At 63.3% G+C, this 26,048-nt stretch overlaps 4 protein-coding genes across 13 annotated transcripts; 3 read left to right on the top strand and 1 right to left on the bottom strand.

Moving 5' to 3' along the window:
• The first annotated feature begins 214 nt into the window (after positions 1-214).
• Positions 215-5,236, top strand: RAMP2 (receptor activity modifying protein 2). 8 transcript variants are annotated; one of them, XR_007206338.1, is made up of 7 exons: positions 215-362; positions 487-549; positions 872-1,014; positions 1,121-1,476; positions 1,820-1,942; positions 2,085-2,718; positions 2,861-2,953. XR_007206338.1 is itself a non-coding variant. In XM_048316504.1 (6 exons), exons 3-6 carry the CDS (start codon positions 2,951-2,953, stop codon positions 5,065-5,067), a joined length of 531 nt encoding a protein of 176 aa, XP_048172461.1. In that variant the 5' UTR covers positions 856-1,014; positions 1,121-2,718; positions 2,861-2,950; the 3' UTR covers positions 5,068-5,236. The 8 variants fall into 8 exon arrangements, 1 of the variants encoding a protein (XP_048172461.1); XR_007206339.1 differs by lacking the exon at positions 1,820-1,942; XR_007206337.1 differs by having other exon boundaries at positions 1,820-2,718.
• A 297-nt stretch (positions 5,237-5,533) lies between these two features.
• On the top strand, positions 5,534-8,319 carry VPS25 (vacuolar protein sorting 25 homolog). Its single transcript, XM_048316436.1, has 6 exons — positions 5,534-5,649; positions 5,774-5,919; positions 6,014-6,067; positions 6,472-6,560; positions 7,067-7,142; positions 7,672-8,319. Exons 1-6 carry the CDS (start codon positions 5,603-5,605, stop codon positions 7,782-7,784), a joined length of 525 nt encoding a protein of 174 aa, XP_048172393.1. The 5' UTR covers positions 5,534-5,602; the 3' UTR covers positions 7,785-8,319.
• Positions 8,320-12,963: 4,644 nt separating this feature from the next.
• Positions 12,964-25,142, top strand: WNK4 (WNK lysine deficient protein kinase 4). Of its 3 annotated transcripts, none has more exons than XM_048316412.1 (20): positions 12,964-13,513; positions 18,656-18,828; positions 19,009-19,229; positions 19,310-19,467; positions 19,995-20,083; positions 20,158-20,377; positions 20,454-20,784; positions 20,945-21,075; positions 21,154-21,221; positions 21,312-21,453; positions 21,535-21,651; positions 21,725-21,880; positions 22,155-22,212; positions 22,353-22,487; positions 22,624-23,198; positions 23,436-23,532; positions 23,648-24,071; positions 24,186-24,388; positions 24,511-24,608; positions 24,690-25,142. In XM_048316412.1, the coding sequence occupies exons 1-20, from the start codon at positions 13,061-13,063 to the stop codon at positions 24,705-24,707; spliced, it is 3,867 nt and encodes a 1,288-aa protein (XP_048172369.1). In that variant the 5' UTR covers positions 12,964-13,060; the 3' UTR covers positions 24,708-25,142. The 3 variants fall into 3 exon arrangements, with proteins under 3 accessions (XP_048172369.1, XP_048172359.1, XP_048172375.1); XM_048316402.1 differs by having other exon boundaries at positions 12,970-13,513; positions 23,645-24,071; XM_048316418.1 differs by having other exon boundaries at positions 12,970-13,513; positions 23,645-24,071; positions 24,687-25,142.
• Positions 25,143-25,302: 160 nt separating this feature from the next.
• LOC125331958 (cytochrome c oxidase assembly factor 3 homolog, mitochondrial) lies at positions 25,303-26,018 on the bottom strand. The gene is made up of 2 exons (XM_048316423.1): positions 25,772-26,018; positions 25,303-25,691 (listed from the first exon to the last, which is right to left on the bottom strand). The coding sequence occupies exons 1-2, from the start codon at positions 25,980-25,982 to the stop codon at positions 25,579-25,581; spliced, it is 324 nt and encodes a 107-aa protein (XP_048172380.1). The 5' UTR covers positions 25,983-26,018; the 3' UTR covers positions 25,303-25,578.
• Positions 26,019-26,048: the final 30 nt, after the last annotated feature.

Genomic DNA, 26,048 nt, shown 5'->3' with positions numbered 1-26,048 from the left:
CTCCAGGCCCCTCCTGGCCTTCTTTCAGAGGATCTCTGAGCAGGGTTTGCCACACACTTCTCTGCCCCCAGGAGCTGGTGTTGGCTCAGAAACTTCTCTTCCAGGCTTCAAGGGCCAAGGCAGAGCCAGGAGGCCCCTGCTCCCTTAGCCCTTTCACCTCTACTGTGCTCAGCTCAGCCTGGGAGGAGGAGGAGGAGGAGGAGGAGGAGGAGGAGGAGGAGGAGGAGGAGGAGGAGGGGTCTCTGCTGTGCTGGGACCACTGACTGGGCACTGGGGCTGTTCCTGGCTGTGCAGCCCTGGCATCCTGTGTCTCCTTGCTGCAGGGCACGGGGACACTGAGCATGGGGATCTCAAGGACGAAGGTAATACCCTGGTGCCATATCCCAGTGTGGCTCCAGCCCCGGCTTGTGCAGCAATGCTATAGTGGGGGCTCTACCACTGGCAGGGCAATGTCCGGCACCCCTTGGACCTCACATGGTCCCACAGGTCCTACCACCAGCAGTGGCACAGTCTGTCCTTCCAGGTGACTACTTGTACCTGAATGAGGATGTGAGTAGAGCTTCCCTCTTGCCATCCTGGCTGTCCTTCCCATCTGCCGCAGACCTCGGTGAGACCCATGCAATCTGTGCTGGGGCTCACAAGAGCCTCAGAGGCTCACTCCTGGCTTGGCTGAGCCCATGGGGCCCCACAGGCAGCCCTGGCAGCCCTAGTGTGGGACCCCCAGGGCTGTGTGTTGAACTGCACAACAAACCGAGTGCCTGCCCCATCCTGGGCAGAGTCCAGGGGTGACCCCAAACAGCCCTCCTGAAACCACACCAAGGGAGAGAGCTGGGAGTGGGGCAATATCCCAGGATCTGTCTGGTGCTCTGCAGGACTTCTGGAGGTGCTGGGGGGGCCAGCCCACTGCCAGGACACCTACCAGGGCTGGATCTCCCTCTACTGCTGGGCCCCTTTCCATGCCACCTTCATGGCCATCCCCAAGGGAAGTCACTGCCACTGGGAGCAGATCAGCAGGTGGGTCAGCATCATCCCCAGTGTGCCGCATGCACACTCGGAGCAGGGCCATCACAGGGATGTGTCCCTAGCCCTGCAGGCTGGCCTCATGCTGTCCCCTCCACAGCACCTACAGCGAGCTCTCCAGCTGCACCGAGCTGCTGGCCCAGCTGCTCTCCTGCCCTGGTCTGGGGCCATCCTCTGTACCTTCTTCCTGCGGGTCCATGCTGAATACTTCACCAGCTGCACAGAAGCCAGGCTCCCTGAACTGGGCAGTTGGCTGCCCACTGTGGCTGTGGCCTTGGGGCTTAGCTGCCTCGTTCCCCTTGCAGCTGCCCTGGAACTCAGCAGAGCCTGGAAAGGGGCTCAAATCCCAGGGAGAAGCTGCCCATCTCCTGCGTTCCTCCATGTCTGTGAGGGACCAGCGACAGCCCACTTCCCTCCCAGTCCTGGCAACTAATGAGTGGGAGGAGAGGACTGAGGGTGAGGGTGACAGGGCAGAGCATGGATGGGGAGTTTGGGATTCCCTGGGGTTGGAGTGGGTCCCATGGCACAAGGAGAGGCTGGGCACAGGGCTCCAGATGCCTGCATTTGCCTGGGAGGAACACTGGGAAAAAAGTCCCAGGCAAATGACCCTGCACGGGCCAAGCCCCTTCCTCAACACCCCGGGTGGAGGCTGGCAGGGAGTGCCGGGGATGCCAGGCTGGGTGGGGAGCCCAGGCCCTTGGCAGGCAGCCACTGTCCTGTCCCTGCCCATCCCCTCCGGACGCCCCACTCCGTCCCAACCCTGGGGCCGCTCTGAGATCATTGGGTGTCTCCTTGGCAGAGGCTCCTGCCACCCGGCTGGAGGCTCCGCCGGCTCCACCAGAAAGAGGGACCAGGGGCTCCAGCCCTGCAGCCACTGGAGTGCTGGGGATGACTTCCAGATGTGGCCACTCGCCTGCAGAAGGTGGCTGCTGCAGGCCGGGAAGCATCAGACAGCTCTGCCAGGACCTTTGCTGGGGAGCTGAAGCCCAGTGCGGTCCACAGCAGGGAGGGTTCCTCTGAGCTGGCCGTGATTGCACTCCAGTCCCTGCTCTGCGTGTCTGCAGGCAGCTGTTAAAGGGGAGGCTTTGGGCTGCGCTCTGCCCCGGCCAGGCGTGAAAGGACGACCTCACCCAGCCTCAGCCAGGTCCTGTGTGGGAATGCCGCAGACCCGCGGGCTGAAGTCACCCTCAGTGGGGGGGACATGGGCCCCTGGGCAGGAACTGCTCCAGGAACGGGGGCTCTGGCAGAGTCAAGCAGGCGCCAGGCTGGACGGTGCAGGCGGAAGGCACTGGGGCCAAGGACTGGCAGAGTCGGCCAAGTGTCTGCCCTCTCCCCACCTCCTCGGCCTCGTGCCTGGGGGTAGGTTGTGTCATCAACCTTCCCTCCTTGGCCGCGGGTAGGAGCTGGGGCTGCCCCGGCAGTGCTGCCTGTGGGGCAGGTGCCCGGGTGAACCAGAAACTGCGGTTTTGGGGCCGTGGGTCCCCCTGCCGCCCCCATTCCCGGGCGGCAGCGCCCGTCCGGGGACATTATGCTTTCCCGTCCACTCCCCCCGCTGCTGGGCTGCCTGCCCTCCACGCAGGAGACGAGGGATTTCACAACCCAGCCCAGACAGGATTAAAGAGAAATACACAAGTAAACAAATCGCGGCCTCGTAACGCTGGACGTGCCGTGCAGGGAGTGGATCCTCCAGGCCGGTGGGTAAGGCGCGGGCTTCGTGGGTGCCGGGGTGCGGGAGCGATGCCCGCGGGGGCCGGCACCGCACGGGACAGCGCAGGGTCCCGCCGGGAGAGCCGCTTCAGAACAGCACTGAGCAATCTCATTTTTCACACGTCTCCTGTAGTCAAACTGCCCCTGTCAGAGGAAAGGAGTTGCTTCCTGTTATTTCCATTGAAATCCTTGTCCCGGTCGTTAGCCGGCAGGCTTTGGCAGGATGGCACCGCGCGCGCACATGAGCTCCGGCCGTCTCTCCCAAGGGCTCCTGCTGCTCTGGGGTAAGTGCGCAGGGGGCCGCCCCGGGGGCTCCGCACCCCGAACCACCCCGCACACGGCCGCCCTCCCACTCGTGGGGCCTGAGGCCGGGGTCTTGACTCAGCCCGACCCACTGCCCTACCCCAACATGGGACCAGCCCGGCAGCGCTGAGGCTAGCTGGGGCAGCCATTGCGAGCATGGCCGGGGGCAGCGGCAGTTGAGCACCAGGTGCTGTGGGGCAGCTCCCACCACGCTCATCCACGATCCGGCAGGGAGCCCTGCAAAGACCCGGGCTGGACAGGAGTTGTAGCACCACACATGTCCAGGCAGAGGGGCCGAATGGGATCTCTGTCAGGGACAGAGATTGGGACAGGGTGGGCTGCCCTTACCACAGCCAGCGTACCAGCCCAGGAGCTCCCCGTGGCCAGTGCCCAGCTGTGCCGGAGCTCTCCATGAGCAGCCCAGGCAGGGCCCACTCGGGCAGTTCAGCGCGGAGCCAGCATCAGTGCCCCATGCTGCAGGCCCTCAGCCAAGGGCAGAAGATGGATCGGGCAGTTTCCTTGAGCCATGGGGCTCCCGTGGGCCAGGCGAGACGTGCCCCACGCCCTTGGCAAGCTGTGCTGGGTGTGGGACTGATGGCAGGCGGAGGGACTCTTCAGCAGTTCTGTGCTGTGGCCAGTGCTTCCTCTTCCTGCCCCAGCCCTGTCCGGCTGCAACACAGCACCACGTTGACTCCCCATGGGTGGGGGTCCCAGTTTGCTCCTGTACTGTGACTATGGCCCAGGGTCCATAGCCCCTAAACAGCCCCTCCAAACCTTTGGACAGCTGCCTGCAGCCTGGCTAGCCCCTCCCCACAGCTCCTGCCATACGGGGGGCCGGATACCCTAGCCCCACCATGTGCCAGGCTCTGGGCAGCTCCCTGTGCCCCACATGCCAGCTCCATTGTCCCCTGAGGGACACCCAAAAGCAGGTATCTCCTGTAGACCCACCCTCTGCCCGGGCAGCTCCTGCGCATGGAGCCCTGTCAGCACTCCTACACCCCCCAGACCCTATGTCTCCTCTCACCCTGTGTCCCTCCCTCTGCAGTGCTCCTGGGGACTGGCCTTTGTCACACGGACGCCGTGACAACGAGCTTCGGCCAGAATGCTGGGACAAGCCCACCCACAGCCATGTCCAATGGGACAGCCCAGCCCATGGGTGAGTGTTGGGGTTCAGCGAGGGCCAGGCAGAACTGTAGGGAAAATGGTGAACTGGCCTGGGCTGGCCCTGTGCCACAGAATGACCCCTCCTTTCCCCTAGTCATCCCAAAAATAGCTGGCCAGTGCCATGAAGCTCTCCCTGCCACTGCCCACAGTGGGGGCAGCCAGCAGCAGCTTGCCCTCCCTCTGTCCCCCTGGCATTGCTCTGTGCTGCTGCAGGCTCCAGGCAGCACCCCAGGGCTGCTGCAGGGTCCATTCCTCACTGTGCTGATGTCTCTCCTGCTCGCTTGGGCAGGGCTCCAGATGTCAGGTATCACCTGGCAGCAGGGGCAGGCAGGGATGCACTGCGGGCAGAGGCATGCTGCCCATGCTCAGACCCTTTCCTCACAGAGAGGAATTACACCTACATCACACAGAAGTGCTGGGATTACTTCGTCGACCTGATGAGGAATGTGACGACGGCAGAGTTGTGCGAGTGGAAAGTCATCAGCAGGTATGGGGCAGCAGGACCTTCCCCACCAGTAGCAGGGTGCAGGGGCTGGGCAGTCCAGAGGGGTAGTGCTGGTCTGGGATCTGTGCCTCTGATGTCCCATCCCCTGCCAGTGTCCCGGCTCTCTTCCCAGGCCCTACAGCGAGCTGCAGAACTGCCTGGAGTCCTGGGCCGACCACCTGAACTACAGCTACCCCAACGCACTGGCAGAGCAGTACATCTTCCAGAGCCATCATCTCTACTTCCACAACTGCACCCTGGAGCACCCAGTGTACTTCGACCCGCCCGAAGATGTGCTCCTGGCCATGATCATCGCACCCATCTGCCTCATCCCATTCCTCGTCACCCTGGTCATCTGGCGCAGCAAGGACGGCAAGGCACAGGCCTAAAGCTGCCGTCCCGTCCCGCGTCGGGGCACGGACCCCCGGCTGCGGGGCTGCCCGACCACCCGAAGCGCCCGGTGGGCTCTCGGGGCCACCAACCCGCGCTGCTGAGGCGGCCGGTTCCCTCTGCGCCTTCCCCCGCCCCGCGGCCCGGGATTAAACGCTTCTCCCCCCACGCCTGGCGCTGGTTCTTCGGCCGCTCGATCCCTCCATGGTCCCGGCCCGGGTCTCCGGCACAGGCCTGGCGGCAGCTTCTTGCCGTGGAGAACGCGCCCGGCGGGACACCGGGACCAGCACCGGGCACCAGAACCGGAGCCGGCGCCGTCCGGGAGGGGCGGAGGGGGCGGGGCCATGGGGAGGGGCGGGCCTTGAGTGGGGCGGGCGCGGCGCGCGGGGGGCGCGGCCCGAAGGTGGCGGGCGGGGCTTGTGGCGGGGCGGGGCCCGCGGCCGGGCCGGAAGCGGGGCGGGGCGGAAGGCGGCGGCGGCGGTTCCGGCGGCGGCAGCGGCGGCGGCAGTGGCGGTGGTTCCGGCGGTGGCGGCGATGAGCTTCGTGTGGCCCTGGCAGTACAGCTTCCCGCCCTTCTTCACGTGAGCGCGGCCGGGGCCGGGGCCGGGGCTGGGGCTGGGAGGGTCGGGGCGGGGAGCGCGGGAGTCGGGACGCGGGCCGGGGCTGCCGGTGTCTCTCCGCCGCCGTGCTGACCCGACCCCGCAGGCTGCAGCCCAACGGCGAGACGCGGCAGAAGCAGCTCTCGGCCTGGTGCGCGCTGGCGCTCGCCTACAGCCAGCAGCACCGGCTGCCCGCCATGACGGTGCGGGAGGCTCAGGACATTCCGCTCTTCGCCAACCACCGCCTCCAGCGTATCCTTTGGGCCCGCTGCCCGCGGCCCCGTCGCCCGTGCCCCTCTCGCCCCCACCCCCCGCCTCCATCAGCGCCTCCTTAACCCGCGCCCAGGGAAGCTGCCGCTGGAATCCATCCAGGTGGTGTTGGAGGAGCTCCGCAAGAACGGTGGGTGCCTCGTCCATTCGTCCGTCCGTGCTCCCGTCCGCGGCCTGTGCCCGACCCACAGACCGCGGGGCAGGGAGGGCAGCAGCCACGGGGCAGCTCCGGCCCGGGGCTTGCCCATGCCACGGGTGTGGGCTGTGCCTCCATCCGGGGCTGCTCGCGGCTCCGCGGGACCCAGCCCTGCCTTTGCAGGCAGATTTGGCTGCGTGGGGAAGAGAGGGCTCGACAGAGAAATCACTTTCTGTAGACACAGCAATATTTAGGAAGTGGGTGCGAACTGCAGGGGAGGGGCTGGTCCGTGGAGTCTCCTCTGGGTGCAGTGTCTGGCTCTTGTACCGAAATCTGCATGTTGGATCCTTACTTGTGACTTGTGCTCTGCTTCAACCCCTGTTCCATGTTGTTTCTAGGGAACCTGGAATGGTTAGATAAGAACAAAACCAGCTTTCTGATCATGTGGAAGAGACCAGAAGAATGGGGAAAGCTCATCTATCAATGGGTGAGAGCATGGGGGCTGCACACCCAGACCAGGCTGTGTCCATGAGGACGGGGGGCCCTGGCTGCCGTTTGGGAAAGACCACTGCTTGCTTCCTCACTACTTTTACCTTTCTCCTTCCATTTCTCTCTGTTGCAGAGAGATGAGGACTTATTAGCAGCTTGTCACTTGCTGTGAGCCGCAGTGTGAGCGGTGGGTGTTGCTGTCCACCCTCGGTGCCATTGGCTGTTCCGTGGGGAGGACAGGGCAGCGTCGCTGCCTGGCCTCTGTATGTCCTGAGTCCTCACTGTGAAACACACAGGCAGGAAGAGCAGAGCGGCAGGAGAGGAACCATCTTCATTCCCTCAGGCTGCACTTCCTGATCCCTCTCCCCCAGTGTGTGTCCAGGGGGCTTCTGCTTATCGAGTGTTGTGCACACTCCATGTTACACGCTCTGGGATGTATGAGAGATCGGACAAGGATGGTCAGCCACACGGACGAAATTTGCTAGATTGCCTTCGTGTTTCCAGGTGTCGAGGAATGGCCTGACCAACTCTGTGTTCACACTGTATGAACTGGCCAGTGGAGATGATACAGAGAATGAAGGTAAAGTTCATGTTCTGGAGCAGGTTTTCGGAGCTCATTGGATTGGAGCACGTAAACACTTGATTGTCAGATTACAGTTTTGTAGATTAAATATTTTGAAGTCTCAAATGCAAACTCACCTTTTCCCACCATTAGCACGTGCTGCTCCAAAGGCTTTTATCACTTCGCAGGAACGTCCCCCTCTGTAATTGCATTTTCACTTCCCCAGTGCCCAGCATTTTACCTGGTGTGATGAGGGGTGTTTTGTTTTCAAGCCAAGCTCCTGCACTGCATTACAGGCTGCTGTGATTCATCCCTGCTGTCTGATGACCTTCAGGCTCTGTTCCCAAAGCAGCGATGTAGAGATGAGCCTGTCAGTGTAGCCATGACTCTGGGTTTGCTGTAGTGTTACGGTGCTCTTCAGAGCCCTCAGCATTGCTGACCCCAGTCCCTGGAGCTCACCAGCCTGTTTGTTTCCTGATGTTATTTTTCTATTTTTATTTATTTATTATATTTTTATTTTTCGATGGGGATCTTTGTCCTTCCCTAGAGTTTCACGGCTTGGATGAGGCTATGCTGCTCCGTGCCCTGCAAGCCTTGCAGCAGGAGCACAAGGCTGAAATCATCACGCTGGATGACGGCAGAGGTGTCAAGTTCTTCTGACAGGAGCCTCCTCCCCTTCCCCACTGCAGTCTCAGGTTTCGCTGCCAAGAGTCGCTCTCTGGGCCTGGCTTCAAAACTGTGACTGCAAGTAGCTGCATCTCGGGATTTCTTGGGGCAAGATGAGTCTGCGAACCCTTCCAAAGACTTAGGAATATTCCGAGATCCTCTGTCTGTCTGTTCTCCCTGTTGATGTGTTTGAGAGGCTAAAGCTGCTCTAGGCAGTTCCGAGAGGGACCGCCCAGAAGTGAAACTGGAGGCTGCAGCTGGTCCCTGTTCCTGTGATGGCCTCGAAGCAGTCCCAGCTGGCTGGTCAAGCTTGGCCTCAAAGGGCCCCCCTGTATCCCTGCCAGCCACGTGCCTGGGTCCTGCAGTCCTGCTGTGGTGCCAGGGGGTGAGGCAGGAGCAGGGGACTGGCCGTTATTGCTACGCTGTGGAAGCCCTCAGTGGCAGAAGGAAATGCACTTGCTGCCAAGCAGGCTGGGGGAAGCCAGGGAACTAATTTCAGGTGATTAAAATGAGATGTATTTATAGAGCAGCCTGGGTGTTTTCATCTATCTTTATTTTTCCATCAGAAACAAAACAGAGCACTGTACCAGATTTTTGCCCTTCAGTCATATTTCCTTGCTGCCCCAGAGGAATGCCGTGGTTCCAGGGTGCGAAGCAGCAGCACAAGTGCTTTTCTCCACTTGGCAGAGTTGTGGCCTGTGGGGGTCCTCGCTGTCCTTCTCAGGACAACATTTACTTTAATTTTGCATGTGCAGCCTGCTGGAAGCCCCTGGGTGTGTGCAGAGGTGATGGGGTAAGCTCTGTACCACCGTGGCTGGGAGAGGGATGACTCAGCTTTAGGCTCTCAGTGCTGATAACAAAGTTCCCAGCTTGTCAGAAAGTGTGGCCCAGGTACAGTCCCTGACCCTGTCAGTCCTGGGGAAGCAGATGGCTGTGCTGGGGCAGGATCACCTTTCCCTGATTGTTCTGTGCATGTCGCTGGCAGAGGTTGGGGGCAGCGCTGGAGTGACCTCTGGTCAGACCAACGTGGTCATTCTGGGGGTCCAGCGGAGCAGATGGTGCTTGCACCCCACAGGCTGCCACTGTCTGCCCCTGAGCAGTGTGTCTGGCATTCCCTGTCCTTGGGGATAACCTGGCACTGGCTCAGCTGTGCTGGCAGCTGATGTCAGCGTTGAGGAATTCTCAGTGTAGGTGAGATGCTGGAGTCTAGGGGCTGTGAAATTTAAAAATTTGTTTTGTAGCAGGAGCCCATTGACCTGAACTTGGTGGGATGTGCTGCCCTGGTGTGGGCACGTTGCTCTGGAGCTGTGGCTGGAGCCCAGGCTTGCTCTCCGTGCCAGGCCCAGCAGTGCTGTGGAGGAATTCCTGAGTGCCAGCACTTCTCTGCTGAAGAAAGGCACCAGCAGTGCTTGTGATAAGTCCCTGACACAGTGGGCTGGTGTGGTCTCCTTTCTGACCATCATCCCTACAGCTCTGTCATGGTCCTGCTGTGCACTGACGGTGCTGAGGAAGCCCAGCAGCAAAGGCTGTGCCACAGCATGTGCCATGAGCCCTGCAGTGCCTCTGTCCCCACAACGGGCACGGGCTCTGCCCAGCCCCAAACTCACTGCTCCATCAGGGATCCTCCCTCATGTCTGCAGCCACCAAGATCTCTGTATAGGATTCATATGCTACCAAGTGTCTGCCCTGGGTTTGTTTCAGTGTTCAGGATCTGCCTCCTCTTTCCTCCCCATGCCACCCACATTGCCCCTTCCCTCCATGGTTGCTCTGTCTGCTCTGCTGCTCTTGTACCCCTGCAGAGAGCTGGGGTGCTGTGCCTGAAGGCTCCTGCATTTGATCCCAAACAATGAGCCTTCAGCAGCCGGGCCCGGAGTGTCTGTTCTTGCTGCCTGTGTGCACGATGCTGACCTCCCAGCACTGTGTTCCAAGCTGGGAGTGCCATATGTAACCTGGCTGTCCTTGAGGGAGTCTGTGTTCTTAATTAAATTTGCTCCCTTCTTAGGAAATGGCTGATGTGACATTAGATAAGCCTAAAACCAGCTTTTCATTCCAAGGCACTCCTGGCAGCAATTCCCATCTCTTTTTCAGCTTCCTATTTAGTTGCTTACTCAGTGAGGGGGGGAAGGAGGAGGAGGAGGAAGAGTATGTCCCCTCTGCAGAATGGACGTGGTGTAAAATTCCTTTTCCACACCCTCTGGGCTGGTTACCAGAGGCCGCATCCAGCCGTGCCTGTGAGGGCCCTGTGGGACCAGCTTCCCTGGGCTGGGCAGTGCCACTGCAGCGAGGTGTCACTGCTGAGGCTGTGGGATGGGTCCTGGCAGCTGGTGCTGCTGCCCTGGAGGGAGCAGATGTCCCTCTGTGGAGGTGCTGCCCAGCCCAGCCACGCAGCTCTGAGGAGCTGGAGGAGGTGGCTCAGGGTGGTTTCGGGGGGGCTGGCGCAGCCCCGTCCTCCAGCCTGTGGCCCCTCAGAGGCCCTTGCCGCGTCTGGCCGTGGTGATTAGGGCTCGCTGGCCAGGGCGAGGCAGAGCTCAGAGGGGCTGGTGCCAAGATAAGGCACTATCAGGCGAGGCACACTCGGATCCCACTGGTCAGGGAGGAAAAATTCCGAGAGATGTTTTATTTAATGCAGCTGCTTAGGAGCAAGAACTGTTTCAGTTTGATAAATTTATATGTTGGGATAAACGTGCAGGTGGGTCCCATCTGTGCCTCTGGGCTGAGGAAATCCTTGCAGTGATCTGCCCAGGGTTACAGCCACAGCTGAGGTTTGGGTGCCGTCTTTGCCTCCCTGAACTCATGTGAGTTAAGGTGAGAGACACCACGGAGCTCCCATGAGTATGGGGTGGTGAAGCCAGCTGTGGAACAAGACCTGGGGGTCCCTGGACCCCTCCTGGGACAGGCACCCTGTGCTGTGCTGCCCCAGCTGTGCATCCCCCTTTGTCCAGACCCATCCTGGCCCCTCTGTGATCCTGCCCCGAGCTCCGGGATCAGAATGGACAATTCCTGGCAGGGCTTGGCGGAGCCTGGAGCTGAGCAGGGCTTTGATTCATGATCTAATTCTGAGGGAAGTGATTACACAGTCCCCTGTATTCTTTCTGGCAGCCAAATGTAGGCGAGAAATGGGTTATGTTCCCTGATTGTGGCGGTTCCTCAAAGTGAAGGCTGGCACTGGCACCTGCAGCCCAGAAATGTCACCCTGATAACGCTGGGGAGCTGCAGTGGGCGCCTATTGTGGAACAGAAGCCTTCTGGTTTCAGGCCAGGCTGGCTGCAGATTGGGAACAGGAGAGGACCTATTCCCCTGCCCGAGCTGCCTCCCCTCTACCAAGTTCTGGTGTGGAGTGGCATTTGGGGGGATCATTTAGGGGATTTCTCAGACCACTCACAAGAGAGGTGTGGGAGGGCAGCAGTTGGAGCAAGCTTCACCCCTAATTTCCTCTCCTGTCTGCAGGGGCCTCACTGGACTGGGATACTCCCCTGCTCCTCTGGGATCTTCCAAGGCATCTTGTTTCACGATGAAAACCCTTGATAAGGAGACATGAGCCTGCCAGGGACTGAGCTGAGATCCCTACCTGGCTCTGTCTCTTGTTGGAGAGCTGAGGCTCCCTGCCAGCCTGGGCTGTGTTCCTGGGCCTGGGCAGTGCATGGGCCCTGGCAGGGACCCCTGTGTGGGGGCAGCCACAGAGTCAGCCTGCAGGGCCTTGGGCAGCATCCCTCTCCCCTTTCTGGCGATGCTGAGAAGTGGGCAGGTTCTGGGCAAGGCTCACCTGAACAAAGAGCGTTGTTTAACAGAGCTGAGTCAAACCATGTTGCATCTTGCAACCCGAGAGTCACGCGTGGCCGGGCCAGTGTAAGCACCGCACCCGTGGCCTGTCAGTTTTGGCCTTTTGGCTCCAGTGGCCATGGGCAGCCAGTGCCCCAGCAGCAGGCAGAGCCCTGCGGGGGCCGGTGCTGGACACGGTGTTCTGCCAGTGCTGGTTGTTCACCTGAGACTGTGCCCCTCACGTGCTCCAAGGAGTGCAGGGCTGAGCGGGGATGTGGTTGCTGCTCCCTGCTCACCAGCCAGTACTGCACGAGCAGGTCCTGGCAGGGAGGCATCGGTCAAACTCCTTGTTGGGAAGGGGGTACCTGGCTCCTCTGGTGCTGGAGAGGAAGCTTCGGGCAGGAAGAGCTGGGTCGGGTGGGGTAGCAGAGCAGAGATCAGCAGTGTGACACAGGTAGGCCAGGGCTTTTGTAGGAATTTCATTGATTTCATTAAATGCTTCTCCCTTCCTCTTGCTGGTGGAGATTTGTGGGGAGCAGCCGTGCGGGACGTGGCCACAGCCGAACTGCAGGTCAGCAGCCCCAGTCACCCGGCGTCACCCTGCGGGTGCCAGGCTGGCGTTTAGGAGACCATGACTGTGTTCCCTTGTCGATCCACTCCTTAATGTTTCCGGTATCGTTGAGTAGAAACAATCTGACCTCAGGGAAAAGAAATTAGCGGTGGCCTCAATTGCTTTGTGTTTTGTGTAAACAGCCTCACCGGCAGAACAACCTTCTCCTTCAGCCTGGAGAGACAACACGCTCTTGTCCGGCTGTTGGCTCCCGCGGGGCTGACACACACCTTCGACTCTTCCTATTTGCGTGACCCTGATTTCAGGATTTCGGACCGTAGTGAACCCCAGCGGGATTGTCTGGGGCAGCGTGAGGGGGAACCCGCGTCCGGGCAGTGGGACTCGGCTGCTCTAGGACACGCTGCTCCAGGACCAGAGTCAGAAACTCCAAGGAAATGTTTAAACCAGGGACGTTCCCACGTCCCGGCTCCGGACGCGTCAGTCACAGCGGCCCCGTAGCGCCAGGGGGACGGCGGCAGGGAAGGGGCTGTGCTGCGGGGAGGGGAGAGCAAGGAGCCCCTGGAGCAGCCACGGCAGCGCGGATCCGGGCGGGCGCCAGGCGGTGACCCCGGCTGGGAGGGGACATCCCGGCATCCCGGGCTGCTCGGGCGCGGTGTCGGGGCGCGGGGCGCTCGCCCGCTGCTCGCAGCCCGTGTCCGCAGCTGCAGCGCCGGGCGCTGTCCCGGGGCCGCTGCCCGGTGCGGTGTCGGTGCGGGGCGCGGGGCCGGTGGCGCAGCGCGGGCGGGGGGCGGCGGTCGAGCGGGGGCGGACCCGGGCGTGGCGGGGGCGGTGCCGGGGCCGGTGCCCGGGCCGGGTCTCGGCGGTCGCTCCTGGTTGCGGAGTGGCGGCGGCAACGGGTGCGAAGCTGCGCGGGAGCGGCCGCTCCGAGCGGGCTGAGCCGATGCTGGCGGCTGAGCCCGCCGCTGCCGGAGCCATGTCCCAGCCTGAGGCGGAGCGGGCGGACAGCGGCTCCGAGCCGCAGCCGGAGCCGGAGCCGGGTCCGGGGCTCACCGGACGGACTCCACACCGTAGCCGCAGCCGGCGGCCCTCGGGGCCCGATTCCCGACGCGCTTCCTCCCGCTTCAGCCGGCGGAGCTCGGCCGAGCTGGAGCTGCTGGGGTACCCGGCACCGGACGGGGTGCGCGGGGGGTCGCCGCCGCCGCCGCCGAGCGCTGTCGGGCTCCGGGAACCCGAGGAGACGGAGAGCGAGGAGGTGGAGACGCGGGCGGTCGCCACCTCCCCCGACGGCCGGTTCCTCAAGTTCGACATCGAGATCGGCCGCGGCTCCTTCAAGACCGTCTACAAGGGGCTGGACACGGAGACCACCGTGGAGGTGGCCTGGTGCGAGCTGCAGGTACGGCCCCTGCCAGCGCCTCCGCCCCTACCTGCCCGCACCCACAGGCCGGGGCGAGGGGCTCGAGAGAGGCTCTTGGACCCTCTTCTGTCCAGTTTCTCTGGCGTGTGCAGCCCTCCCCGCCCCTGAGCCCGCTGCCCACTGCTGCCTGCCTGGGTGCTGTGTGAGACCCGCGGGGCACTTCCCCGGGCTGGAGCCTGTGCCGGCGAGGGCAGGCACCCTCGAATCTCCGCTTCTGCCAGTCACTGTGGCGCCCCGCTGCAGTCGGGCCACAGCAGCAGGGCAGGGCAGGGACCTGCAGCTGGGTGCGGGCTCCCCTCGCTGCCTTGCACTGTGCTCATCACTGCCAGTGCCTCGGTGCCTCGTGGGTCCCCTGGCCCGGACCCAGACTCCTGTTTAGTGCCGCCGCTCCTGGCCCTCCTGCTCATCACGTGCTGTTTTCCATTTGCTTTCTTTCTTCCTGCACTGTGGAGCATGCCAGGGTGCCCAAGTTCTTGATGCCAGTCCCTGCTCTGGCACTTTACAGGTGCATCCGGGGCTGAGCATCCCACTGTCTTTCTGACGCTCACCAGCTCGCAGCTTTCCCTCCAGGAGGGCAGCGAGGGCAGCAGTGCCCTCTCTGCATGCATGCCTGTGCTTGTGCTGGAGCTGGCTCCAAGGTTTGCTCCGATAGCCCTTGGTGTGCTCTGGGACGCGTGCCTGCAGCGAGCTGGGGCTGGCTGTCAGCCGGGAGCAGGGTACGACACGACCTTGTGCTCTCTGCCTGCTTGACCTTGGCTGAAGTAACGTACATGGTCACCTGTGTGTGGTTTCTGTGATGCTGCCAGGGGCTCTCTACTGGGAGCAGCTGGACCTCTGGTTCCAGCTCTCTGAGGAGCGTCCCCATCTCCTCTCTGCTGCCACACTCTTCCATCTCCTTGGCTGCCCTGCAGCCTGACAGCAGGATGCTGAGAGCAGTGGTGATGGTACTGCCTCCACAATGCCTTTGCCCCATTCAAGTGCTTTTGATGAGCCTGATCTTGTCCATGGAGGTGCACGGGGAGATCCGTTCTGTGGGTCTACCTTTTCTCCTTGGAGCCCTGGGAGGGGCTTTGGTTAAGTCCAAAGTCTCCCACAGGTTCCTGGCCCTGGGATGGCTGCTGTGGTGGGAAGGTCCAAGTCCTTGTTGACACAGAAAACCATGTCTTGCGAGTTTGTTTTCTTGTTCCTAAAAGCTCGGTGCAGTTGCAGTTTCAGCTGCCTGGGCTGGGTCCTTGGGGTGGCTGCAGCCGAGCAGAGCAAGAAGAGATCCTGAGAGAGTGGTGGGTGCTTTCTAGAGGGGCTGACTGTGGCCTCTTAGTGAGGAAGGTGAAGTTTTTCCCCCCATCCCAAGGGTTGCACAATTACTTCAGTTGTGAGAGCTCAGTTCAGAGCCAGCTCAGTTCTCCTGCCCTCATGGCCCCACAGCTCCATCCAAATACCCCTGAACCCCATTGAGTCCTGTGTCCCTTCAGGTGGCAACCCCTGACTGGAACAGGCTCTCCTTGGCGAGTCCAGGACCTTCTCTGGATGAGTCAGCTGTCCCCAGTGCTTCCCACTCAGCTGGCTTCGTGTCCCTCCCTGTGGGTCTCAGCCCCATGTCACAGCTGTGCCCCAGCTCCCCTGCACAGCAGGGCTGGCACGTGTCTCATTCCCTGCCCCGCTGCTCGTCCCCGGGGCTGTGTGCAGGCAGTGCTGGTGTCTTGCGAGGGGCTGCCGAGGGAATGAGGCTGCACCGTCTCAGGTGGGGGGGGAAAGGGAGTTGGGAAGCAAAATGCTGCTGTGCCCCAGTCCAGCAGGCACGTGCTGGCCCCCTTGCTGGTTCTGCGAGCCGGCCAGGCAGGAGTGGCAGAAGCCACTCACTTGTCCCCTGGGGCTGGGTGTGGAGAGGCTGGGGTCCAGGCTGAGCTCCTGCCAGGGACCCTCCTGTGAGCATCCCATGGTGTTGGAAGACCTGGCAGACCTGACTCCTCTTGGCCCACCCCCTCCCATGGGAGCTCAGCCAGGTCCCTGTGGGCAGCCCCAGCCCTGCTCCCACCCCATGCCACCCTGGTGCCTGCCCCTGCAACCCCTCTGCCCCAGCCCTCTCCCCTCCTCACCCAGGATTTGGCTCTGTTCCACTGACTGCTCTTTATCCAGTGTCTCTTGTACCCAAATCTGTGTCCCACAAGGGGCTAAGAGCACAGATGCAGACATTTAGAAGTTTGTTTTTCAGCAATCATGCAAAGAATTGGACACTGTGACACAAATCCAGGATTTGGAACCACAAATAAAAATGGTTGTGGTTCTGCCATTTTAAAAATAGCTTTGTCCTGTGCATTTCACAGTTCTCCTTCTATTGCCTTTCAATTCCAAATGAATACTTAACCTCAGGCCTGACCTGTTCTGCACCAGAGAACCTGGTTCAGCTGCTGTGACGGATCCCAATCCCAAATCCCAGCTCTCTCTTCTGTCCTCGCCTGTCCTTCCCTCCACAGAGCCTGGCGAACTGGAGCCTGGTTTTGCCTGTCTTCTGTCTTCCTGTGAGACCCCTCTGGGGACCTGCCCATCCCTGTCCCCTCTCCTGAACGCAGCGTCTGTCTGTGCCTCCCGCCTATGTCCACAGCCCCACTGTTTGTGCTTTCCAGCTTTAGCCTGGCACTATTTCTGTCGTAGGTGCTGCGGGCAGTGGGGAAAGAGGAAGCAGGGAGGAAGCCAGAGGCCCAGAGCGGGGTCGGGCTGTAAATACCTAACTGTGCGATTTTCCTGTGGAACCCCTTGGGGTTCCCCAGTGGGCAAAAGCATTCTGGGCACCAGGCACTGCTGTGCCTCCCCTGGCTCCGGCGCCCAGGTTGGGCAGGTAACCTTAGCCAGCAGCCCCGGGGCTGCAGGGCACCTTGAGTGTGTGCTCACATGGCTGTGAGCACGCACAAGCTCCTGCTCGGCGGGGCAGACCCACAGGGAGAGCAGTGAGGTGCTGGCATCCACTGCTGACATAGAGCTGGCTCCTCTGCGAGGGGCTCGGGACCGCCCTGTGGCTGTGGACGTGGCTGGAGGGAGAGTGCTGGGCACTTTCCAGCACTGGCTCTGTGCCCCACCATGGTGTTGGTCTGAATGCCCCTCCAGAGTGCAAGTGTCAGTGCAGAGCCAGGGCCCTTGAGGGCTGTGGGAGTGGGAGAGCCCTGTGAGCGCTGCAGAGTGCCCTGAGCACCAGCGCTGCCAAGCTGGGGACAGCCTCCTGCTGCAGAGGCAACAGCCGTCCTCGGCCACTCGGCCCCACCCTCCCTCCTCCTGCACTGGCCTCAGATCCTGGTGTTGGCTGCGCTGGGCTCCTCGGCAGCCAGCTCCTGGCTCATAGGATGGGCTGGACCATTGCCACCCAGCTCCTCACCGTCCCCATGCCACCATCCCCAGCGTCCTCCTCCGCCCTGTGCTGATGCTGTTAGGAGAGGACATGGTGTGCCCATGCTATGTGGTGTGTCTGTGCTGGCAGCACTGTCTGCCCTGCCCTTCGTGGTGCTCCTCCTGCCAGGCTATGGCCAGGCTGGGCTCTGGTGCCCACACTCAATGGGGAGAGTATCAGCACGCACAGGAGTGGGAGCTGCTGCCACTTTGGTCATGAGGAAGGAACAGTGCCAAGCGAGCCCAGCAGTCCTGGCACAGGCTCGGGGGGCATGCTTGGCTCCCCCAGACCTTACTCCAGGCACTCTGGGAGAGGTGGCCTTGTGCTGGGGTTCTGCCTGGAATTGGGCATGGCACAGTGAGGGCTGCGCTGGCACAACTGCTCCGGTTGGGGTCCACTCTTGCTGAGCTGGGAGAGCCGTGGCCACCCATGAGTCCCCACCTGCCCCAGTTCACAGCCAGTGTCAGCTTCCTCATGCCCTTGCAGGTTTTTGGGGTGCAGTGAGGCCTCTGGACACCTCTTGGTGAGGAGGAGGGGGCCAGAGGGGTGGCGGTGGCCGTGGCACTGGGCAGGACAGCCGGTGTGTGCTGCTGGCCATGCTGGGGTTCGGGTGCTGTTTTCCTCCTCGCATATGAAAGGTCCCATTCATCCCGTGGCAGCAGTCTCAGGTTCTCGTCTGGGCTGAGCCTGTCCCTGAGCATGTATTAAATGTGGGGGGATTATGGAGCAGCTCCAGCCAAGCCATGGGGCCGCCTGTGATGCAATAAAAATATTACGAAAGCTGACGGGGTTGATGGATGGTGGCCACTGGCCAAGCACAGCTCTGGCAGCACTGGTGGTGGGAGCTCTGGGGCAGCTCCAGTTTCCTTGGCCTCTGAATGTGGGCTGGGCAGGGGTCCCAGCTTGAGGCCCCCAGGCTGAGCTCCTTGGGACCCCAGGCAGTGGTGGAGTTATCACTGCTCCTGCTCGCCCAGGGCTGAGCACTCGCAGCTGCCCCACTGGGGGCTGGACCTGGCTCCTCTAGCTCTGGCCAGTCAGCTCCCCTCTTCCTGCACCCTGGGGCTGTGCCCCTTCAGGATGAGGGGGCTGTCCCCTCCGCTGGCCCCTGCCCCAGCTGCAGTCAGCACCCTCGGCTTGTGTTTCTACTTTAATTAACTCGAGCAGGAGAAACATGGAAAAACTCTGGCTGGAGCCTCCCCCTGCCTGCTTTCCCCAACAAAGGCCTCATTGAGGCTGGCCCAGCACCCGGCCACACAGAGCCCAGGGCTGGTGCTGCCCTGGTGGGGGCACAAGAGCCACGGCCATCGGGTCTGCACAGGGCAGGATGGCAGCAGCTCTGCAGAGACCCCACACATCCCCTCCAGCTGCAGGCTAGGGTTCCCTGCCCTGAGGCAGGGTGGTGGGCTCCAGCTGGGGGCTGAGTGAGGGGAGGGGGAACGGGTGGTCCCAGCACAAGGCAGTGGAGAACTGCAGGGGTTCCTTGGTGCCCCGTCTGTCGTGCACCCACCCAGAGTGGTGGGCAGGTGGGGGACCACAGTGCAGGGCAGCCCCAGCCATGTGTGAGCCACGGTGCTGGGGCACAGCAGGTCTGACCCCAGCTCTGCACCGGGGCCACAGAAGCCTCCTCTGTCTTGCCTGTAGGGAGTGGGGAATGGGACGTGAGGGTCTTTTGTAGCCAGGGCAGCCCCCTGTGCTTGGCAGGACCCCGTGTGCCCCCCTCACACCCTCACTGGCTCCCACAGACGCGGAAGCTGTCGAAGACGGAGCGGCAGCGGTTCAGTGAGGAGGTGGAGATGCTGAAGGGGCTGCAGCATCCCAACATCGTCCGCTTCTACGACTCCTGGAAGTCAACTATCAAAGGCCAGATCTGCATCGTGCTGGTCACAGAACTCATGACGTCCGGCACCCTGAAAACGTGATTGGGGCGTGTAGGGGAGGGAACAGGGTCCCTACCGAGAGGCTCTTTGTTGCTTGCCCTGTGTGGGCATCTGAGTCCGGATGGGCTTGGCATGGCAACAGGAGGAGGGTGGGCTGGAGCCAAGGCTGGGGCACGAGTCTGAGCCCCACAGGTCTGAGCCCCGTTGGTCCCTGGCAGGTATTTGAAGCGGTTTAAAGAGATGAAGCTGAAGGTGCTGCAGCGCTGGAGCCGGCAGATCCTCAAGGGTCTGCACTTCCTGCACACTCGCTCGCCCCCCATCATCCACCGTGACCTCAAGTGTGACAACATCTTCATCACGGGCCCCACGGGCTCTGTCAAGATTGGCGACTTGGGCCTGGCCACGCTCAAGCGAGCCTCCTTTGCCAAGAGTGTCATAGGTGGGGCCGGGCTCGTGGGAGCTGTGGGGGCTGCAGGGGGTGGGGGTCCCAGGGGTGCTGACCTCTCCTGCTGCCTGCAGGCACCCCCGAGTTCATGGCGCCAGAGATGTATGAGGAGAAGTACGATGAGGCAGTGGATGTCTACGCCTTCGGGATGTGCATGCTGGAGATGGCCACCTCGGAGTACCCCTACTCTGAGTGCCAGAACGCCGCCCAGATCTACCGCAAGGTCACCTCGGTGAGGCCTGGTCCCAGCTGTGGGTGATGCTGCTGGCTGATCCCACAGGAGCCAGGACAGGGGGCTGGGGGGATGGTCAGCTGGAGCTGTCAGGCCTTGCTGCTGTCAAAATGTGTCACTGTGCAGGCTGTGTGAGTGGCTAAAGATAGCCTGGGCGGTGAGGGGTTGCTCTGGCAGGGCATGGAGCTGTGGGTGGTGGGGCCATGGCTTGGCCAGACCCCACATCCCTGGCTCTGCACCAGCCACTGCCAGTGTGTTAATGGGGTGGAACGGGAGCACGTCTGCTCGGCCACGCTGGCCTGGGGCACTGCAGCTGCCCTGACCGGTCATGGCTGGCTCCTGCCAGCTCCTGCCTGCTGGGGTGGAAACTCAGAGCCCTGGGGTGTCCTGGCCCATGCAGGCACACGTGGCCTGGCCACAGGAGCCATGCAGAGCTCGTGGGGCCCTGGGCTGGTTCATCCCTGGGCCCTGGGAGCCCCATGCTGTGGTGGGTTGGCACAGGAGGTGCTCACTCTCGTTACCCCCAGGGCCTGAAGCCCAGCAGCTTCTACAAGGTGAAGGTGCCAGAGCTGAAGGAGATTATCGAGGGCTGCATCCGCATGGACAAGAACGAGAGGTGGGGGCAGAGCGGGGCCTGGGTGGCAGGGTCCCCCCTGGCTCCGAGCCTGCGCTGAGCTGTGCCCTCTGCAGGTACACCATCCAGGACCTGCTGGAGCATTCCTTCTTCCAGGAGGACACAGGGGTGCATGTGGAGCTGGCTGAGGAGGATGACGGAGTCAAGTCTGGGCTCAAGCTCTGGCTGCGCATGGATGACACAAAGAAGCTGCACGGCAAGTACAAGGACAACAACGCCATCGAGTTCCTCTTTGAGCTCTACAAGGATGTGGCAGAGGAGGTGGCTCAGGAGATGGTGGGTACAGAGATGGGGGAGCCCTGGGTGCTGTGGGGCCCCTACTCCCCGAAGTGACGAGCTCCCTCCTGTGTAGGTGGTGCTGGGCTTTGTCTGTGAGGCTGACTACAAGCTGGTGGCCAAGGCTGTGCGGGACCGTGTGGTCGCCATCAAGCGCAAGCGGGAGAAGCTGAAGCGCGCCCAGGACGCGCCATCACCCGCAGAGCCAGAGCAGCCGCCAGGTGTCCTGCGGCTGCTGGAGGAGCTCAAGTCCCCGCTGCCACCTGGTGCCCCCACGCCTGCCCTGGCCACCCCTGGCTCTGGGGACTCCGTCTTCAGCAGCACCTTCCCCCTGGAGCCTGAGGAGCCCGAAGCTGACCAGCACCAGCACTTTACCTACCGGCACACCAGCTACTCCTCAGCCACCTGTGCGTAGGCACCAAGGGAGCAACAGCCGGGTGGGCAGCAGGGGACCTGGGGCGGGAGGTGGGTGGGGGGTCCGTCCCCTTCTCCCAGCCCCACAGCCCTTTCCCAGGTGCCCAGCCAGGGAAGGGACTTGCTTCGGTTCATGCCAGCACTCCTCCGCAGCCGACTGTGAGACGGATGGGTACCTGAGCTCCTCCGGCTTCCTGGACTCCCCGGACCTGGCCCCTCGCAGCTTTGTGGCAGTGGAGCCCACCAGCCCACGGCCCACCCGGCCTGTGCGCTGCTTCCCCACGGTGAGCAGGGCCCCGCGGGCGGGCGGGAGGGGGGTCAGGGCAGCTGCGGCACCGGCTCACCCCGTCCCCTCCCTGCAGAGCATCGCCGTGCAGCTGCCCACGGAGCGCCTGCCCCCCGCCAGCGGCTTCTCCTCCTCAGTGGACAGGTGAGGCTGGGGGGTCGGGCGGGGGCTGGACAGGGAGTGTGGTTCTTGGGAATGGCCATGCTGATGCTCCGGAGCTGGGGCTTCCTGCAGCTACACCTCAGATGTGGCATCGGGCATGAGTGATGGCTGTGAGGGGCTCTCGGCCAGCGAGCAGAGCTCCAAGCTGCCGCCCAAGCGAGCCTCGGGGAAGCTGCTGCGGCGCCGAGCCCGCTCCAGGCTGCGCATCACCAACGTGAGTGCCACAGGTGCCAGGCGGGTGCCAGGCGGGTGCCAGGCGGGTTCTCCTGGGCTGAGCCAGCCCTGCTGCCCACAGATCTCCGACAAGAGCGACCGAGTGGTGGAGTGCCAGCTGCAGACCTACAACAACAAGATGGTGACCTTCAAGTTCGACCTGGATGGAGACAACCCGGAGGAAATTGCAGCCGCCATGGTGAGAGCAGGGTGAGGGTGAAGGTGGGGTCTGCCTGGCCGTGCTGGGTGCTGACCGGCCCCTCCACCCTCAGGTCCACAATGAGTTCATCCTCAAGTCGGAGCGGGACAGTTTCATCAACCGCATCCGGGACATCATCCACCGCGTGGAGACCCTGCTTCGCAAGGATGGGCGCAGCAGCACCGAGCTGCCCAAGGGCCCCGAGGCTGAGAGTGCTGTGGGCAGCCCCGTGAGTGCCAGCCTGGCCCTGCCAGTGCTGGAGAAGCTGCTGATGCTGAGCATGGCTTGGGGTGCTGCCTGGCCCCAGGGAGTCCAGGGGGAGGGGGCTGGGGTGCAGGGTCCTCCTGCGGTCACTTGCCCGCTCCTGTGACAAGTCAAGGTGCTCCCCAGCCCAGAAGAGTCTCCAGCTCCTGTCCCCACAGGTGGTGGGGCCCAGCGGGGGCTTGGCACAGCCTGGCTGGGGCCTCTGCCCCAGTGCTGGGCTCAGCTCATCCTTCTCGCAGGTGGACCTGCAGCTGCAGGGGCTCTCACGCTCCATCTCCTCCTCATCCTCACTCAGTGGTACGTCTGTGCCCCTGTGCAGGCCCTTCCTGTCTCCCCCAGGCCCCATGCAGGGCGGGTGATGGCCTCAGCCAAGCCCAGAGGGTCTCAAAGGACATGTCCTGCCCCAGCTGAGCCTGGCTGTCACCCCTATGCCACAGACCTGAGCTGCACCAGTCCCAGCCTCCCTGTCCAGTCCCCTGTCCTGCCGTTGCTGAGCCGCTCCCCATCGGAGACCACCCTGGCCAGTCCTGTGGAGCCGCTGGCAGCCCCGGCACCCCTGGGGTCCCCCACAGGTACCAGCGCTGGCAGCATGGGCATGGTCATTGCACTGGGGCTGCCAGCTGCTCGCTGGCTTGAGGCTCCGGGGTGCCTGGACATGGGGTCTGAGACGGCCCTTGGGGGCTGCTCCTGATGCTTCCCTCTCTGCAGGCTCAGCCCAGACCTGGCCTCTCGTCTCGATGACTCCTGCCTGGCTGACATCATCACCAGCATTCCCACTGACCCCCCCGAGGACCCCAGGGGGGCCTGTTCCCCCAGCCCTGCCCCAAGCCCTCCTGTCCCCACAGCCTCTCCCCACATCCCCTGTCCCCTATGAGCCCAGCAGTCCCCTGAGCCCCCCTGTGACCAGCACACCCTTGTCCCCCACTGCCCCCCTCTTGTCCCTGGCCAATGTCTTCTCCCTGGCAGTGATGACCGTGGCCCACACTGTCTCCTCCATTGCCAGCTCAGGCGGGCACCTCTACCCACCAATGCTGCCACGGCCACAGAGTCTTGTCCTGGGTGCCCCACGCTTTGTCTACCCTGACCCCACCAGCAGAGACAAGCCAGTCCCACCTGGCAGTGGGACCCTGGAGCCAGTGGGATCTGATGTCCCCACTGCCGGGGGTCCCATATCCTCCCTTCCCTCAACACCAGCCCCAGTGTGCCCCACAAGCAGTGAGCCCATGGGGAGTCCTCTGCAGTTGCTGAGCACATCCACATCTGGGAGTCCAGAGGGCAGCACGGTGAGTGTGGGTGTGCAAGGGCTGCCCAGGGCTGCTCGAGGTGGAGCTCAGTGTCAGGAGGGCTGGGTGGTTGCTGCAGATGCTGCCCTGGGATGGGATGGAGCCTCATGGCTTGTGGAGCCACTGGGATGCAGGGAGGGCTGAGTGGGCGGCAAATCCCAGGGCACAGAAGCAGCAGGGGGAGGAGAGGACAGGAGGACTGGGGTGGGGCTGCTGATGGTGCTCAGGTGCCCACAGGTGCTGCCCAGTGCCCCCAAGCCCAGCCACTCTCTGATCATCTCGGAGGCACCAGCCCCCAGCGTGCCCAAGGCCCAGCTCTCGCCCATCAATGAAGGTAAGGTGGGGCAGGGCCAAGGCTGTGCCGCGCAGCCGTGCCTGTGCCAGGGCACCGCAATGCCCCGGCCAGCCCATGTGCCCTGAACCCCACCAGCTGCCCCTGTCCCCAGCAGAAACCAAGCCCCAGGTCCTGGGCCGGTTCCAGGTGATGCCAGCCAAGGACCTGGCTGTGACCTCTCCAGTGCTGGGCAGCAGTGACGGGGAGCAGCACAGCACGGAGCCAGCAGCGAGTGGCTCCCCGCCACCCGTGGTCCCTGACACAGGCCACAGCTCAAGCAGTGACTTGGATGTGGTGCTGGAGGCAGCGGAGCAGGACCCCAAGGCTGAGGAGGTGTCAGCCGAGGGGGGCACGGTGCCTGTGGCACCAGTGGGGAGCGACCGGGAGGGCCCTGGGGAAGAGAGCACAGAAAACGTTCCGCAGGCCATGCTGAGCCAGGTGTGGCTGAGCTACTCTCGCAGTTTGTCCTATGTGAGCAGCGATGACACTGAGAGTGAGGACGAGGAGATCTGGGAGGAGCTGCAGAACCTGCGACAGAAGTGAGCAGGGGGGTGGGCTGCATCTGGGAGGTGACAGGTCTTCCCACCCACCCCGCGTGCGTGTTCGCTGTCCCTTCCCCGAGGCCCCACTGCCAGCCCCTGTCTTCTCCCCAGGCACCTGGCTGAGGTGCAGCTGCTGCAGAGCGCCCAGAAGAAGGAGATCGAGGAGCTGTACCTGCGGATGGGGAAGCAGCCACCGCCGGGCATTGTCTCGCCCGCTGCGATGCTGTCCAGCCGCCAGCGCCGCCTCTCCAAGGGCAGCTTTAACCCCTCCCGTCGCAACAGCCTGCAGCGCCTGGAGCTGGCGCAGCCCGCAGGTGCCGGCCCCGCTCCCCACTCCCCGCAGGGCCCCCGGGCTGGGCGGGGGCCGCAGGACGGGGACCCCCGGGCTGGGTGTCGCACAGGCCCGTGCCCTCACTCACGGCCGCTGTCCCTGCAGGCATCATGCGCCGTAACTCGCTGAGCGGCAGCAGCACCGGCTCGCAGGAGCAGCGGCTGAACAAGGGGGTGACCTTCGCCGACGACCTCGGCCGCATGGTAAGGGGCAGCGCCCAGCCCACGGCCTTCTCGGCTGCTCCCGCGGCACTCCCGGCTCACGGCTGCTTCTCTCCCCAGTAGCTGGCTGGCCAAGACTGACTCCATGAACTACCTCATCCAAGTGCCTGCATCCCCAGGACGGGCAGAGCCCCTGCACCTCCCGGAGGGCAGTGCCAGCCCTGGAGAACCTGGACTCCCCGCTCCCCTTGGCTGTGGCCTGCAGCAGGGCAGCCGTGGGCTTCGCAGGACCGGGAGTGCTGGCCTTTTGCAGGCCTGTCCCACAGGTGCTCTTTGCTGGAAGACAGGTGCCAGGTGTCTCCACCCCTCGTGGATGGAAGGAGCTGAGCCCGCCCTGAGGAACCCCGGCTTGTCCCCCGCCAGCTCAGCCTTGCACCAGAGCCTGCCCACCCTGCAGAGTGGCTTGAGTGCCCTGTGGCCCTGTCTGCTGCAGCACCAGGAGCAGCAGGATCCGGGAGCACTTTGTTATGAACTGGTGTTTGGAAAGTGTTTTCATAAACATGGATTGAATACAAACTGTGTCTTGTGTGTGTGTCTGTCGGGCAGGACCCGTGGCTGCATGCCTCACTGCGTGATGATAGAGAGCAGAACAGAAAATCCCCCCTCAGCAGCCCCTGAGCGGGGCAAGATCTTGAGCTGGGCTCAACCCAAGACATTCTTGACAACGGGCACTGACTCGGTCTCCAGTGAGAGGATTTATTGTGGGGAGTGGCGGGAGCCGGGTGTCCCTGTCCCTCCCATGGGCACGGCCCCGGCAGAGGCCCCAGGGCGGGGTCTGCCCGCGGGGGGGCCCTGCCTGCGGAGAGCCCCCGGGGCCTTCTCCGGCCGACGCAGAGCAGGGGGCAGGCCCGAACCCCTCAGGCGCGGCTGCCCCGTGCCAGAAGCCCATCCTGCCAGGCGAGGGCGGCAGCTCAGTCACGGGCCGGGCCGGGCCGGGCCGGGCGCTCCCCGCTCAGCTTGCGGCGCCCTCGGCTCGGGCCCGGGCCCGCGCCCGCGCCGCCTCCGCCTCCTGCTCCAGCTCGTCCAGGAACCGCTCCTGCGACACCGAATAGAAGGTGTAACCGTCTGCGGGGGGAATTAAGGAAAAGCAGCGGGCGCGGCCCCGGAGCCCCCCGGCCCCACCCTGCCCCGGCCCCGGAGGATACAGATGCCAAACGTCACCGCGCCGATGCCGAGCGCCAGCAGCACGTTGCGGCTGCGGAGCCGGCGCTGCAGGGCGCGCTGGCGCTGGGCGTGCTCCACCTGCGCCATGAGGCGGCGCTGCTCGGGGCTGAGCCCCGGCTCCCGGGCCGGGTCGATGCGCCGCGCGAACGCCGCCGCCTCCCCGGACTCCCCGGACTCTCCGGGGGCCGCCATCTTCCCCCGCCTTCTTCGTGCGCCGACGTGACGCCACATCCGGGAGGGGCGCTGGCCAATCGGAGG

This window comes from Corvus hawaiiensis, chromosome 1 (genome assembly GCF_020740725.1).
Source record: "Corvus hawaiiensis isolate bCorHaw1 chromosome 1, bCorHaw1.pri.cur, whole genome shotgun sequence".
NCBI classification, from domain to species: Eukaryota; Metazoa; Chordata; class Aves; order Passeriformes; family Corvidae; genus Corvus; species Corvus hawaiiensis.
The sequence above is the reverse complement of the archived record's forward strand: the minus strand, read 5'-3'. Positions and strand labels throughout refer to the sequence as shown.

Excerpts from the sequence above, each read along its gene's own strand:
- RAMP2 (XM_048316504.1), top strand. The coding sequence starts at position 2,951 with ATGGCACCGCGCGCGCACATGAGCTCCGGCCGTCTCTCCCAAGGGCTC. Across the intron at positions 3,012-4,075 it reads AGGGCTCCTGCTGCTCTGGG|TGCTCCTGGGGACTGGCCTT; the intron begins GTAAGTGCGCAG and ends CTCCCTCTGCAG. Across the intron at positions 4,682-4,811 it reads GAGTGGAAAGTCATCAGCAG|GCCCTACAGCGAGCTGCAGA; the intron begins GTATGGGGCAGC and ends CTCTCTTCCCAG.
- LOC125331958 (XM_048316423.1), bottom strand. The coding sequence starts at position 25,982 with ATGGCGGCCCCCGGAGAGTCCGGGGAGTCCGGGGAGGCGGCGGCGTTC. Across the intron at positions 25,692-25,771 it reads CGCGGTGACGTTTGGCATCT|ACGGTTACACCTTCTATTCG; the intron begins GTATCCTCCGGG and ends TTCCCCCCGCAG.
- VPS25 (XM_048316436.1), top strand. The coding sequence starts at position 5,603 with ATGAGCTTCGTGTGGCCCTGGCAGTACAGCTTCCCGCCCTTCTTCAC. Across the intron at positions 5,920-6,013 it reads CGCCAACCACCGCCTCCAGC|GGAAGCTGCCGCTGGAATCC; the intron begins GTATCCTTTGGG and ends ACCCGCGCCCAG. Across the intron at positions 6,068-6,471 it reads GGAGGAGCTCCGCAAGAACG|GGAACCTGGAATGGTTAGAT; the intron begins GTGGGTGCCTCG and ends TGTTGTTTCTAG.
- WNK4 (XM_048316402.1), top strand. The coding sequence starts at position 13,061 with ATGCTGGCGGCTGAGCCCGCCGCTGCCGGAGCCATGTCCCAGCCTGAG. Across the intron at positions 21,076-21,153 it reads CTGTGCGCTGCTTCCCCACG|AGCATCGCCGTGCAGCTGCC; the intron begins GTGAGCAGGGCC and ends CCCTCCCTGCAG. Across the intron at positions 21,222-21,311 it reads TTCTCCTCCTCAGTGGACAG|CTACACCTCAGATGTGGCAT; the intron begins GTGAGGCTGGGG and ends GGCTTCCTGCAG.